General features: G+C 30.1%; 1 protein-coding gene across 1 annotated transcript; it reads right to left on the reverse strand.

Moving 5' to 3' along the window:
* Window positions 1-209: 209 nt before the first annotated feature.
* On the reverse strand, window positions 210-710 carry LOC139426145 (zinc finger protein 821-like). Its single transcript, XM_071183912.1, has one exon. It carries the CDS (start codon window positions 708-710, stop codon window positions 210-212), a length of 501 nt encoding a protein of 166 aa, XP_071040013.1.
* Between the last annotated feature and the right edge of the window lie 14,338 nt (window positions 711-15,048).

Genomic DNA, 15,048 nt, shown 5'->3' on the forward strand with positions numbered 1-15,048 from the left:
CAGAAGTGATCCAGTACGATGATAAATTTGTCCTCGCACTTTGAATGTTGGCATGTAATTCTCGTTCACGATACGTGTACCACCGAATGAAGTCATTTGAAAACACGAATTGTACCGGCGTATATTCACCAAAAAATGCTTCTATTGGTTTGTTTGACCTGATAAGAACGTTATTAATGGCTCAGCTAGAGACGTTAAATCTGATAGTCTCACTTTGTCTCCAGAACAGCAAATTCCAGCTTAAATTTGAGAGCACTACAAAACATACATAATTGATTCATTTTTCCGATGATGACGCTTGGGTTACTATAGTTGGTTGTCGGATCATAGTGAAATTCACTGAGATTCAAATCAGAGTATTGGCAGCGTCTGAATAGCGAAGTGCGTTCTTGATTGATTTTCATTCTTGCATCCCGTTGCTCTGATGTTTCCGACGAACGGGCTTGAATAGTGCGTAGTTGATTTGTTAACAGTCTTCTTTCCTGTTGCTCTGATGTTTCTAAGGAACGGGCTTGAGTAATGCGTAGTTGATTCGTTAACAGTCTTTTTTCCTGTTGCTCAGACGTTTCTAAGGAACGGGCAAAAGCATTGTGTTCTCGCTTAGTTGCAAGTCTTTTTCCCCGTTGCTCCAATGTTTCTGAAACACGGGTGGTTCTCTTTTTGCATGCTTGAGATGTCGATCGACTAAGAGCGATTTGTTTAGGCGGCATATTTTTGCAAATATTCTCTCTCAAACAAAAAGAAATGTAAAAGTTGACAGTGGTCGCAAATTTGCTAAATCGAAAAATCACATATATATTTCAAATTATAAAAAGAGTAATAAAAATGAAATAAATAAGAAATATAAAAATGATAAAATTTAAAGCAATTTTTTTTTAAATGAAAGAAATAAAATGAATGTGATCTCGAAAACTTTGTAATAATAAACAATCTAATAGTTTTCAAATGACAACTGTCAGCAATGAAACCTTCAAAAACTATATTTAATTCGCGATCGCAACGCTCGAGTACGCCGTCTAGCGGGAGCCTGTAAATATCGGACATTAACTTAATACAATCACATTTTCTGCCATCAAAGTCATTGACTGAATCAGACGCCATTTTTTAGCAGCAAATAAGAAACAAAATTTCCCTAAGGAAAAGGCCGAAGAACTTGAAAAAAATCTCCAGAATATTAGTAAATCTTTCAGGAACAGAACACGCCAAACATTTGAAGAAAAATTCCTCAATAATTTTTAATTTCTATTATCAACAAACTTGCAACTGATGACTTCCGATTTCGGATACTGTTACAGATGTGTGTATTAAGGTAAAATGCATTTCTTCTGTCTTCAATTCATTACGAATTAAAGTGAAGTCAACATTGCTTTCGTCATTCCAGTGAATAAATATGAATTCAGAACATACAGAATTGTAATAGTTATAGCATATTCTTCTTCGTTATAGAATAGTATATATTTCTGTATCCATATAATTCGGAAAACAACAATAAAAAATTATCCAAGTTACTTGAAATAGTGCCATTTGTGCTGATTCTTAATTAATTTAAATCGTTTTCTTGGTAAGTTTTTTTTAATTTTGAAAGAATAAGTTCAACTAGAATTCAGCTATTCTGTTTTTAGCTACATATTCAAATTCATATCAATTATAAAATTTTGCTGTGTAGTATGTTATCTAAAAGTAATGAAGGTATAAACTATGTATCTATTATTTGAGAATAAAGTTTTCAAACAAGGAACTTATCATTTTGGAATTCTCCGGGAATCATAAATCAGGTAAGTGCAATGATTTTTACAATAAAAAATTTGCTTGTAAATATTTTTTTTTCATTTGATGATGGTTCTCTACAGAATGGTTTTTTACGTCTGATTAAGAACTATAAGAATAATAAAAAAAGAAACAATATGAAAGTTTTTATTTCAATGTAAAGAATTCTTAAAATCTTTTTTTTATCCTAAGAATTCTTTATTTTCCGTTTTTTAGTTTATAATTTTTTGATAAAAATTGTTCTCAAAATACTTTTTTTGAAAAATTAAATGGTATAACATTATGTGTTTATGTATACTTCTTGTATATTCCAATGTTTGAAGTAATATGATTCAGAAAAGTATGGAATAAAAATTCGGTACTTACGTATTAACGCCACCGCCGCTACAGATTTGGCGGTTTTTAAGTGCCGCCAATCTACACTTAAAATTTTTGCGACAATTCATAAAATAAAACACTTTATTTAAAATCAAAATAGTTAATCGGATTTCGGTGGAAAATGAGCCGATATAGAGTTTAGCATAGATTCAAAACAATCATATCGCCATATGAACTCTGATAAATAAGATTCCAAATGAAATAACATTTCCAAAACGTACGTTTACCAAGATAAAGTTTTATGTTGTGGGAATTGGTACATTTTCGTTTTTTCGGTAAAATATTTCCCTCCTGAAAAAATAAAATTGCATCTTGTTTTGTTTTTGGCAAATCCCAAAGACGAATATTCGTAGCACTAAAAATGGCGACAAAAAAGAATTGTTTTTTTTTTTTGTTTTTGTTTCGTCAGCATTCTTTATTTTACGTTTCTTAGTTTCTAAATAATGATTTTTATTGAAACTTGAAATTTTTTGATAAAAATTGTTGTCAAAAAACGTTGTTTACAAAATTAAATTTCATAAAATTATGAGGCTTATGTATACTTTTTGTTCATTTTAATTTTTGAACTAATATGATTCTTAAAACTATAGAATGTAAAGTTTAAATGGGCCTTTCATGTTATATCATTAAATTTAGTAATACTATTTCTCGGGCATTAGGTTTTAACTCTTATAAGAATATACATATTTTTTTCTGTTAATGTACAAATATTTTTCCGATGTGTTTTGGATATTCCTTCTCTAATAAAAAGAGATACCATTTTGTTTTCGGTTGTACAAGAAAGAAGATCAAGCATTTTTCTTTTTTAAATTTAATAAGCCACATTAAAGAAGGAACGTTGCAATGCTACACGCTACATTAACGACGTCTCCAGAGTAACTGAATGACGGTTCATATAGAAATCGCAGGTAAGCGTCTCATACAACAACGCCCCCTATAGTTCGTTGCGATCGCGAATTGTGCAAACCTAAAATTGCATACTAAATATAAATAATTATATAAAACGTGCAATTTGAATATATAATTTACTTTTCTAAAGGAATAGAGCTATAAGATGGAAAATATCACTATTGTTATCTTCAAGATATTTGAAAACTGAATCGCTTATAGCAAAATTTAAAACAATGGCTAACTTTCAACCAATCAGAAAATTCCATTTCGATTTCCACTGATACCGCTGGAACGGTTTGTTGCAGAATGCTCTAATGTTAACAGTGACCTTCCTCCTGCTTTGAACTATCTGTATGCCAAGTTTCATAGCATTTGTTCGGATGGTTTAGGAGTCTATAAAGGACAAACAGACAGACACACATTCATTTTTATTTATATAGATATATATATGCGTTTTCATATGAGGCCCATATGCATGATGCCATATGTAAAAATAATGAAACCCACTTGAAAACAGAAAACAACAACATACTAGAATCGTCTGCATATTCTATTTTGTTTAAAGTTATTAATTTTAATCTGCTTTACTCAATTCAAATATTTTCCTCTGGCGCAAGATGACTCGGTTCCTAATAAATAACGTTGATGAATTTTGCCAGCTTTGTCTGGTATCCTGAAAACTGATAAAAACCTCATTTATAAACCAAATAACAAGATATAGTTATAAATATTTTCCCCTCAATAAAAAATGCTACTTTAAATATAAAAACAAACTAAATGAAAACCAATAATTAAGATTTAATCAATTTAGTTAATAAATATTGGATGCTGATCTTCTGAATAAAAATAAAGTCTCATATTTTTGTTACAGCTGCAATAAGAAGATGGCTTTTCTTCAGAAACGTTTCTAATTTTGTTTGAGAAAGTTAAAGGGCACCACCAGTAAAACCATTTAAATTTCATGTATCTGATCTGAGATCATGAGATCTGAAAAGGAAAAAAAAATTGTACAGATCACGCAAATAATCTAAAATGACATAAACAGAAGATCAAACCTGAACCTCTAATCAGTTTTGATTAGGGAACTTTTTGCTGAACAAAGTTTTTTCCGTGTACTAGCTAAAATAAATAGTTACTAACTGTACAGCAAATAAAAGTAAAACTTTGCTAGTTTATTCGTTAATTATGAAAGAAGAAATATTTTATCAATTCTAATTTTATTTTCGCCCTATTTTTCTATTGAAAAATAATGCTAATATGCTAAATAATGCCAATAAAATAATGTTTCATTTGAAATTTGCATAATCGTTAATGAGTTTTCCATAGACAATTTTTCGTTTTAATTGTTCATCTGTTGATCTCTTCATTATTCTAATTTTATTCCGCATTAACGTTTTTTTTAAAATTTTGTTTTGCAACTATTTTGCCGTAACATTAGTTTTAATGATTTTGTTAATATTACTGTGGATAAAGAGAAATGGTTTGCGTATTTTAAATAAGCATGTTTATATCATCTAAGAAAATGCATTTTATATCAAGATATTCAACAGTTTCTAAAATCAGTGAAGCTCATTTTTGTTAAATTAGGCCTATAAGCTAGCAGAAGTGATAGAATTTACATTTTAAATTTCGAGAATAAAGGAAAAAAATAATAAAAAGGGTAAAAGAGTAAAAAGGAATTTAAATTAAACCAATTCATGTTAATCTAATAAGAGAATTACACAGACCCGGTTAGAATAGCTAGAAATAAAATGTTCCACACTGTAAGAAATTCCTCAAAAAAAAAGGTTAAATAACAATTTATTTAATTACTACTTATCCATATTCAAACGAAACACTTAAATAACTATAAATAAAATGGTATTCAAACCGTTAACTGTGATAAAAACCGTTTACTAACCTTTTATTAACTGTTTTCACCTAATACGAATAAATCTGTCTAACACAAAAAAAATCTAGTATTTATCATCTCTTACAATCGGTGAAATTACCAGACAAACTATTTAAATCGCATTCCACGAATCATTTGTTAAAACACAACTCAACCACAACCTCACTCCAATGCTCATTACCGAACAAAAAGCCTAACTCCAATGGCCTGATAAATATTTATTTATGGTTTTAAAACCATGCTAGTTGTAAATGGTTAAAAAACCATATAATTTTGAATTTATGGTTTCTTAACCATACTAGTGGCAAACGATTTTAAAACCGTACAGGTAAAAAATGTTCTTCACCGTAAACTTTATAGTTAGTTGAATGGAGAGACTACTACCAGTTCTTTTACCGTTATTTTAGAATGAAAATTCTAACTGTGCAATATCGATAGTTTTTTTTTCGATCTTCAGAAGTATCAGTTAGCAAATTTTACTGCAAATCAGTTACATGGAATTAGAACGCAGTCGAAAACTAGTTTTTAGCTCGAATTAGAAAGATCATAATTTAGTCACATAAGTCATAATTTCAAAATAACAGTTTAAGTTAGCGAAACATCTTTGAAAGTTTGCTTCGAAAAAAAAGTTAAAAAGAAATTCTCCTTTTATAGAATAAACGATCAACTTTTTAAAAAGTAAAATATTTATAGTCACGATACTGTAAGTTTTCTTAAGTCCTTGATTCTAAAACTCTGAAATTCTCAATATTTACTGAAATGGAAACTTTTGTCTCAATAAACACAAGGGAAAAGAAGATTGTTCGAAATTGTCCCAGAAAATTCTTTTCGATGAATCTACTGTACATCTTCGCAGTTTAAAACATGTGTTCACAATTCGAAGAAAATAAATGCCAGAGAAATGTAAGGAAAAATCTAAGTAGAAATATCTCTAAGAAAGTGAACAAAAAATATCGTGTATGAAGCAAGTGGATTTCATTATTTGCTATGAGTATTAAAGCTATATTTATCTTTTCTTGAGCTCTTAATGCTTTAGATCCCAAATCCTTAGATTAATAGAGCTTAACTAGGGAATAGTTGTTCTCATAAAAAGAGACATTACTTTCAAGAAAACTTATAGTTTTAAAGTTTTTATAACTACTTTAAAGTTTTTAGATATGGCATTTTTATTTTTATTAGATAAAAATAACTTTTATAATAAATGAAATGTTAGTAAATTGATTTTATAACTGAAAGCAAAAATCTAACAAACATTTACTATTTTTATATAATAAAGTTTATTGCAACTGCCATCCGCCTTTGGTGACCAATTTGGTAGCCTTTTAAAATTATCTTGTTTTTAGAACAGATTATCTTTATTGGTAAATTAGCTGATTGCACACAAAACGATTCAAATTTTCCAATTCTTCAAATACACCTCTAATCCTTACACCTCAATTAGTTTTAAACAATATATTAGCTAACTCTTTCCATCGTGTTGCTCACTCGGAAATACTTTAGATTCTATTTTAATTTCAATATTGTGAACGTTTGTTATTTTATGTATTGAATTTAAGTAATAACTTAAAATGTGCCTGGCAGCCATCAAGTCAGAAAACCACTGTAAGTATGAGTTTAGGACATTTCTGAGTAGGCAGCAGAAGCAATAATATTATTACTACCAATGTCGTNAAAATACAAAGAAAACTAGAAAAAAATATTAATTTATAAATTGGTTTTAAAAATTTAAAAAAATTAAAATTCAATTTTTTTAAAAGCCGGAAAGCAAAATAAGGAAAAGATATAATCTCGTCGACAGCACACACAATTATGTCGTCAAAAAGGAGGGTTTACTAATATTGCGTTAATGTAGATAAAGCAAAATATATTAATGCAATTGTGTGAGGAGCTCCAAAAGATTGAACATACATATATGGATTATACTCCGTCCTGCTTGCTTCGCCCCCTAATTACTTTGATTACTCTATTATTACTTTGTAGTCATTTTTGTCTTATGTTGCAGCATAGAAATTTCCTTGACGAACAATATCAATTCGATTTTATATAATTATTCTTTTGTGGTATTATCATGACTTATCTATTTTATCTTATCATTCACCTTATTTTTTGTAATTTTCAATCTAATTAAGAAATTTGATTAGCCTGCTAAGGAACCAAAGGTGGACGGTGTCGGCCCCCATTAAACTGTTCTACCGGAAAATGCTCGACTTCACGAGTAGGTAGTCGAGCTACACTGTAAAAATTTTCGGATCAAATTTCGATAAAAATTTTCGGCTCTCAGGGTGCTGGTGCTTTTAGATGTAAAATCCATTTTTTTTCCATCGAAACATGTCACGAACAAAAAATCTGATAAACCATAATTGTCGCAGTAATAATTACCGTAAAACCAATAAATCACTCTAATTAAATAAATCTAACCTTGAAGATTACGGTAAAATATTTTAAGATAAAATGCCGGTACTTTATACCGTAATTTGATCAGGAACTTTTTACAGTGTACCAAAGTGGGTGAGCTATCTTCTCTAAAAAAGATCAAAATTGTGATGACATGTCTTCGGATCATCTTCATTGATATTTCCTAAGCCGACTACTAGAATAACCATTGTGCAGCCCTAGTTTGACGCAAATAAAGTACTACTACTACTAGAATAACAGAAACAACAACTACTACTAGAACAACAAAAACAACAACCACTACTACAACAACAACTACTGCAACGGCGCAGGAACGAAACTAATTTCATCTTATTCTCAGTAGGACGAAGTAGATTTCTTTTTCTGTTTAAAGACAATAATAAGTGAGAAAAAAATTGTTTTTTTTTAAGAAAAGCAATAAAATGATTAAAACAAGCAGGATACTGTCCTGAAGAAATGCTATTCGAAGTGCTATTACCTAATTTTGATCATTAGATTTAAAATAAAACAGTATAACGGTGAATAGAATTAAATGTAGATGAAATAAACGTATCTCGGAAACAATAAAACAGAATGACAAAATGGAATAGTATGTATCACGTTTTTTATAGCGACAACATTTGCAAGAACTTTATCATGAGCCGAAAAAATTCTTATGAAATACATTATGATCAATTAAAGCATCGCATATAATTTAGAAATTACGAAAATATGCTCAAACAATAAGTAATTAAGTAAGTAAATAGTAAAAATAAGTAGCAAAAATAAGTAAGGTTGTAAGAAATATAACTCAACACTTTATCGATGAAAAAGAATAAAAGAATCCGCACATCTTGTGATATATATTTGCGATTAATTTTAACCCCAAAAAACTCTAACTATTACTGCAATCATTTTAGAAGAAAAACCTTTTTATGTGGAAGTAGCCATTAAGTCGAACACATATTTTTAAAAGAAAATGAAGGTTTCTTTTTATTTTGTTTCATTACATTTAGGAATGTGGTCATTAGTTCTCTATAAATCAAGAGTTTTTAGTATTTAGTTTAAGAAGAATAGTTTAATACAACTAAAAAGGAAAAGTTATATGAAAAATTATTAAAAGTTTTTTTTGTTAGAACCAAAACGTTTTTCTTCGTAATTACGACAGAAGATACAATTTTGTAAAGCCCTTTGTTTTTCGCTGTAACATCTATACTTAAAATATATTCCAGGCTTAAGAATGACATTTTAAATATGTTTCATAAAAAAAGACGTGTTCAACTCTAAATGAAAAATGAGTTCCCAATTGAAACTTTAATTAAACTTTCAAAACATATATGTTAAGGGGTGGGGTTATAAAACTACTTAGTCTTGTGTGAATAAAACATCAATTCAGTCAGGAAAAAAAAATAAACGAACTAGCCTACAGATTGGCAAATACATTCTTCTTTTTCGAAAGTCACACATGAATTGAAACTATTCTTAACATCTTATAAGAAAAGATTTCGAACAAATAATATGTTATAGACATTTTAACTGAAAAATCCATGTTTTGTTTTCATTATTATGAGATAATTATTGTTATGAACATGAATGTTGTTATTTTGTGTATTTTTCATTCAACACAAGAGGGATACAAAGTTCATTCGGAAATTTGTGAGAAACATTTAAGGCTTAAGTAGTAACACTTTCAGTAAAAATAACATTTTTGGTAAAAGTAACACTTTCAGTAAAAGTAACACTTTCAGTAAAAGTGACACTTTCAGTAAAAGTAACACTTTCAGTAAAAGTAACACTTTTAGTAGAAGTAAACATTTAGGTCTTGGGGAACATTTAGGTTTATTTAAGACTTGTTAAAAGTGTTAAGGTAGCCTTCTCTAACATCAATGCACTTCCATAGGTGAATTTTCTAAAAATTAAAAGAGCCAAATCATTTAGTCCTTAGAATCAATAAAAAGCGATGCATTTATAGTCCAGTCAATCTCATTTTCGGAAAGAAAGTCAAGCCCAAAAATAAGTTTTTTTTGATCAAAAAATAACTAAAAGGGAGTCAGATCAGACGAATAAGATTTGTGATTTATCATTCCGATTTGTTTTTGTTCAAGAAACTTGATTACCAATCTTACTGAATGAAAAGATGCCACGTTAGAGAATAAGTCTCTGAACGTTCACTTCTTGAAGAAGTTTTGAAGCCCATTTAGAAGTGTACAAATTAGTTGTGATTGTTTTCTGTTTTTCCTGCTTCGCTCTGATTAGTCCTATGAGTGATATAGATTACTTTTTTCTTTGCACCTTGTCATAGCAGGCATGGGATTATCATCAAAATCCCATGCTTAACTTTCTTGACATGTTGGAACGTCATAAAATGGCATGTACGCTTCATCCCTAGTTAGGATTTTGAAATAATAGGATGGTCATAAAGTAATTAAATTAAGTAATTTAAGAATTATCTAACTGAATTACTAACTCAACGAATTTAGCTAATTATTAACTAATTTTGAGTATTCCTGTACTGAGTCTGACAAGCTTTACAGCAAGCAGCAGTCTTCCTATGTGTACTTCCTTCTAAAGAGAATTTATATCTCAGTTAAATTCGGAAAATCATTTGAAAATAGTAGACAGACCTTCATTTCCTAATGCAGATGGTAAAACATATTTCTTTTGTTTATTCTCAGTTTAAAATCACAGAGTATCATAGCACGATAATGTTCTCGCACCTCTAAAATTTATTCTAAATTATTTAAAATTTATTTTACGCTAAACTATTAGTAATTGGTCAATTAAAAAATCGTCTGCTAGTATCTGCTAAACTAGATCGTATTACGACTGCTAAATAAATTATCGCGTATTAAAATACATCGTCTGCTGAAATCTGTATACATAAAATGCTAAGTCCTCATTCACTACTTAACATTAATTCTCTTACTTCCCATTGAGTCATATATTCTTTGGATCATATATTCTTTATGATATAAATGGAAAAACTAAAAAAAAAAAGATCACTAATACCCACACATGTGACCTATGACGTCAGCGCCAGCTAATCATATATAAGTAAAATGGCGTGCTAAAGTTGAGCAAAGTTTTTCCACACAAGTTAGAATTTACGTGAAGTTAAATAAACACAGTTCTGTGTGCACAAAAAATTTTTTGAAATAAAATTCCTTTTAGTCTAAGTCTTTTACTTAACTTAGATGTTTTATTTGTGTATGTATTTTATTGTAACCGTGATATATTTTTGTTTTTCGTGCCTGGCAACTTCGAGGCACAATTATTTGGCTTATGTTCTACACGGCTTCGTGCCTGTCTTTGTGTTAAGTAAGAAATATATCGTGAAAGAATTCAAAATCTTTGTGAAAGAATATAGTATGTGTCATTTAAGGGAATTGATACTCGACGGGCTTGGCTTACTCGAACTAGAATGGAAAGAACAGTTGTCAACGTAAGCAAATGCCACGTTTCAACAACCAATCAGGATCAAAATACCCAATCTACGTCACATGCAACTATTCTATTACATTTAGATATTTTGTAACTATCGAGATAATTTCTGACAAATGACTCAAAATTTATAGTATTGCTAAATAACCCGTTTTTACCAAGATGGAAGTCTCAAATTTGATCCATTCGTTCCTTATTAGATAAATAGAAGGAAAACTAAAAACCAGATGGTCACCACCAATGGATAGTAGATTAAGTTTTAAATCCAACTATTAATTTTTTCTGCGACTCCTCGTTTGCGGGTATCTAAAAAATTCTAAAATGACTTTCGCATACATAAGATATTTTAAAACACTGCTATGGTCACAGTTTTAAATGTTATTCCGTCATTATTTTGATGTTTTACTATAGATTTATGACATTATTTGAAAAAAAGTGATGGAAGTTAGAGTGATAAAAAGTGTTCAACGATGGGCTTGTCTTGAAGTAATTTATTTAAATTTTCTATTTAAGTTATTCATGTAAATAAATATTTAAGATATTATAAATTTCGAAATGCTTTTATATTTTAAGATTGAAGGAAACTTGTCCAATATACTTTCAAACAAACAGAATATTACGTCCTTTTTATTCGGAATTTTCTTTCTTCAAGTGATTTAGTTTGCAATTTTAAATTAAATAGCTCAGAATAGTAATATATCTTAAATTGTTACTCAGTTTGTACGTCAATGCTCCCAACAACCTTGCATTAAATTTTAAGTTTCAACTCTTCGAACAAGTCAAACATTTGATGTCGATGCAATTTTACTTTTATCATGAAAGACACTTCATGGAACAATAGATCTTAAGTTCCTAGCATTTACACAAAAAATGTGCTTCGAAACTTTTTGTCACAATAAACGCTATAAAAGAAGCTTTCCGCAGAAATGTTAAAAAGAAAATATTACAGTTCTGAAAAGAGTCAATACAGTTTTTCATTGTTGTTTAAAAAAGTAATAAGATAAAATAATCTCTACTGTCTTCGAAAAATAAACTTTGATAACGTTGTACTTAGGAAAAAACCTTCAAAATGCTTTCAATAGTTATATAAGAATCAATAAGACTGTTCTATACATTGGTACTTCAAAGTTCATGTAACTTTACAACGAGTAAGTCAACAAGGTATAATATAAAGTTTGTTTGAGATTTTTAGGTTTAAGAGTATTGCTTAAGCATAGAATGTTTATTTAAGTTTAGAAATATTGGCATTGGCCAGTTCTAAGAATTAATGTGACTACTTTCCACATTTTACGATCTGGTGGTACTTTAAGATTCATTTATCTACTCTACGAATATGTTTATACAGCATAAAGTTTGGTTTCGAGTTTTAAGTTTTGGTTCTCTGCTTAAATATTGATTGTTTATTTAAATTTAGTTAAAACGTTGCGAAGTTCTAAGAGTTAATGAGAGTACTTCCCTCATTTTCTATGATTTGTTGGTACTTAATCGTAGAATGGATAAAAGATTAATGTATTTACACTACGATTATGTTTATTTAGAATGAAGTTTGCTTTAGATTTTTAAGTTTTGCTTTTCTGTTTAGGTATGGAATGTTTCTATAAATTAAATAGAAAAATCTTCGATAGGAAAGGTTCTAAGAAAAAATGAAACTACATACATTCTCACAAACATTTCTTTATGATCTGGCGGTACTTTAAGATTACTTTATACTTTATTTAGGCGGTACTTTATATAAAATAAAGCTTGGTTCTGAATTTTAAGTTTTGGTTTTGGCTTAAATATGTAATGTTTCTGTAGGTTAAGTAGAAAAATTGGCAACGTCAAGCTCTAAGAACCAATGAAACTACATCCCACATTTATTTACGATCTAGTGGAACTCTTAAGATTCATGTAATTACTTTATGCTTATACAGCATAAAATTTGTATTTGTATTTTAGGTGAGAAGCTAAAGCATGGAATGTTTGTTTTAAAAATTAAATAGAAACATTAAAAAGTTGAACGAATGAAACTGCTTTCTACAATTCTTTACGATTTGGTGGTACTTCAAGATTCATGCACTTATTCTACGTGCATGTTTAAGCAACATAAATTTTATTTTTCCAGTTTTAAGTTTAGATGTGCTGCTTAAGTATGAGATGTCTATTTGAATTAAGTGGAAACAACGACAAGTTTTAAGAATCAATGAGACAACCTTTTTTTATTTCTTCACGATACGGCGGTACTTCAAGATTTATGTAAATACTCTGTGAGAATATTTATTCAGCATAAAATTGTTGTTGACTTTTATGCTTAAATCTACTGTTTAAACAAAAACTGTTGACGTAAGTTAAGTTGAGATATTGGCAAGCTCTAAAACTCAATGAGACGGCTTCGTATAATTCATTAAGGTCGGGTGGTACTTTCACTATATTTATTGAACATAAAGTTTATTTTAGGTTTATTTTGTTTCAGTAAAAGACTAGAATATTGCTTTTTTTTTCTTTCCTCCAAGCCCTGAGCATGTACCTAGGTTACGAAAAACCCTTAACCATATAGCCCAGTACTTGGCCACTAGTCCAGATCACTCCAGCCTAGGAACGGGTATCTACTCTATTGCTGTGTGCTTTAATCCAGGAAATTTGCATTAATGTGTGTTGAAGTTCTTCTTGAATATCAAAAGAAATTCTATTATTTGTGCCAAAATCAAGTATTGATGATATTGATGCTTTTGAGTCTGAGCAGATGATATAACTATCATTATTATTGAAGGTTTCAGTGCTCTTAATATATTTAATGCATTCAAGGATTGCCAACTGTTCGGCTAGAAAGATTGAATTTTCCCGGTCTAATGTGTAAAAAAAAAAATTAGAACTATCTAATAATAAGGAAAAAATTATAATAAGTTCCTTGAAACAAGGGCGAAGATGTTAGAAATCTGTTCTTAGTTATATAAAGTATATTTCCAAGTGTTTGCCTGGTTTGCTAGCTGGTTGACGACGATTAAAAAGTGGAATCTCAACTCTGATTGACGAAACTCCTTCAGGTCATGTAGGTAAGTTGGGCAGGATGATGAGGAGACTCTGTGGTGACAGTCCAAATTTAGGTTGAAGTCTTGGTTAGATGAATGGCAATTTATGCAATATTCTTCCCTTTCTGTGCAGTTTTCAATACTATGGCCTTTGTAGCCGAATTTCTCACAATAACAATGAGACTCTGTACAAGGGTTTTGATGGTGCCCAATTGTTTGGCATTTTCTGCATCTGAGTAATACTAGTTTTTTTTTAATGGTGCACTTATGAAGTCCCGTGAAAAAATGATGAAGTTTTAGAAGTGTTGTGGAAAGTCTGTGGTTTACTCTGATGATGATATGACGCTTTGTGCTGTCTCTTTTATGGGGTATGTTATATGGGGTATGATATGACTCCTCCTGGGGTGACTGGAGGGGACTCATCCCCGCCACTCATTGTTAAAAGAAACAAAACTAAGTTTCCTTCTTTTATTTATTTTTTTCCCATTGATTATTATTGACTTTTCTTCCTGCCTTCATCCAAACTTTGCATATCTTTTAACATGGACAATCTTACTTTTGCCGAAACTTTCGCCACGCCTTCCAGATCAACAAGATTTCAACGTACACAACCATACTCCATCCCAAGATCTGACAGCCAAATCTCACGGTCAGTTATTGTTGATCTCACTTCTGCATATGACCAAACTCCGATGGTACCTAGCGATTGCATCACTGCTGGTACTTCAATTTATCCCAACATAAATATTACAAGTATGTCTCAGACAAAGTTAGATATCGAACGCCTTCTTCAAATCATCGAAAAAAGCATAAATTACAGCAATCGCAATAAAATCATTCTCCCTCATGAACCAAGAATGGCCTGTGTAAATGCTATCTAACAAATAAAGAAAATATCATCTGAACAAGACACACATGACGTGACAACTTCTACAGAATCTCTAGCATCCATAGAAGAGAAAATTGATGACATCAGACGAAAACTTGACAATGACTCAACTAACGATCAATCCTACAATTCATTAAACCAAATTGATGAGAAATTAAAAATCATCAACACAAGACTTGAGAAATTAGAGATGTGTTCAATGGTTAAAGTTGACGTTACAAAAACAAAATTACCACCCAAACCTATAATCGTCAAACCACAAGAGGATAGCACCACTAACGAGATTGTAGAGAAGCTGATCCAGGAACAACCAAAATTACCAATCAAAAAAGTATACAAAAACAGCAAGATGCTAGAGTTCAAATTCTATAATACTCAAGAAAAGGACA

Source organism: Parasteatoda tepidariorum, chromosome 8, assembly GCF_043381705.1.
Source record: "Parasteatoda tepidariorum isolate YZ-2023 chromosome 8, CAS_Ptep_4.0, whole genome shotgun sequence".
Taxonomy (NCBI): Eukaryota; Metazoa; Arthropoda; class Arachnida; order Araneae; family Theridiidae; genus Parasteatoda; species Parasteatoda tepidariorum.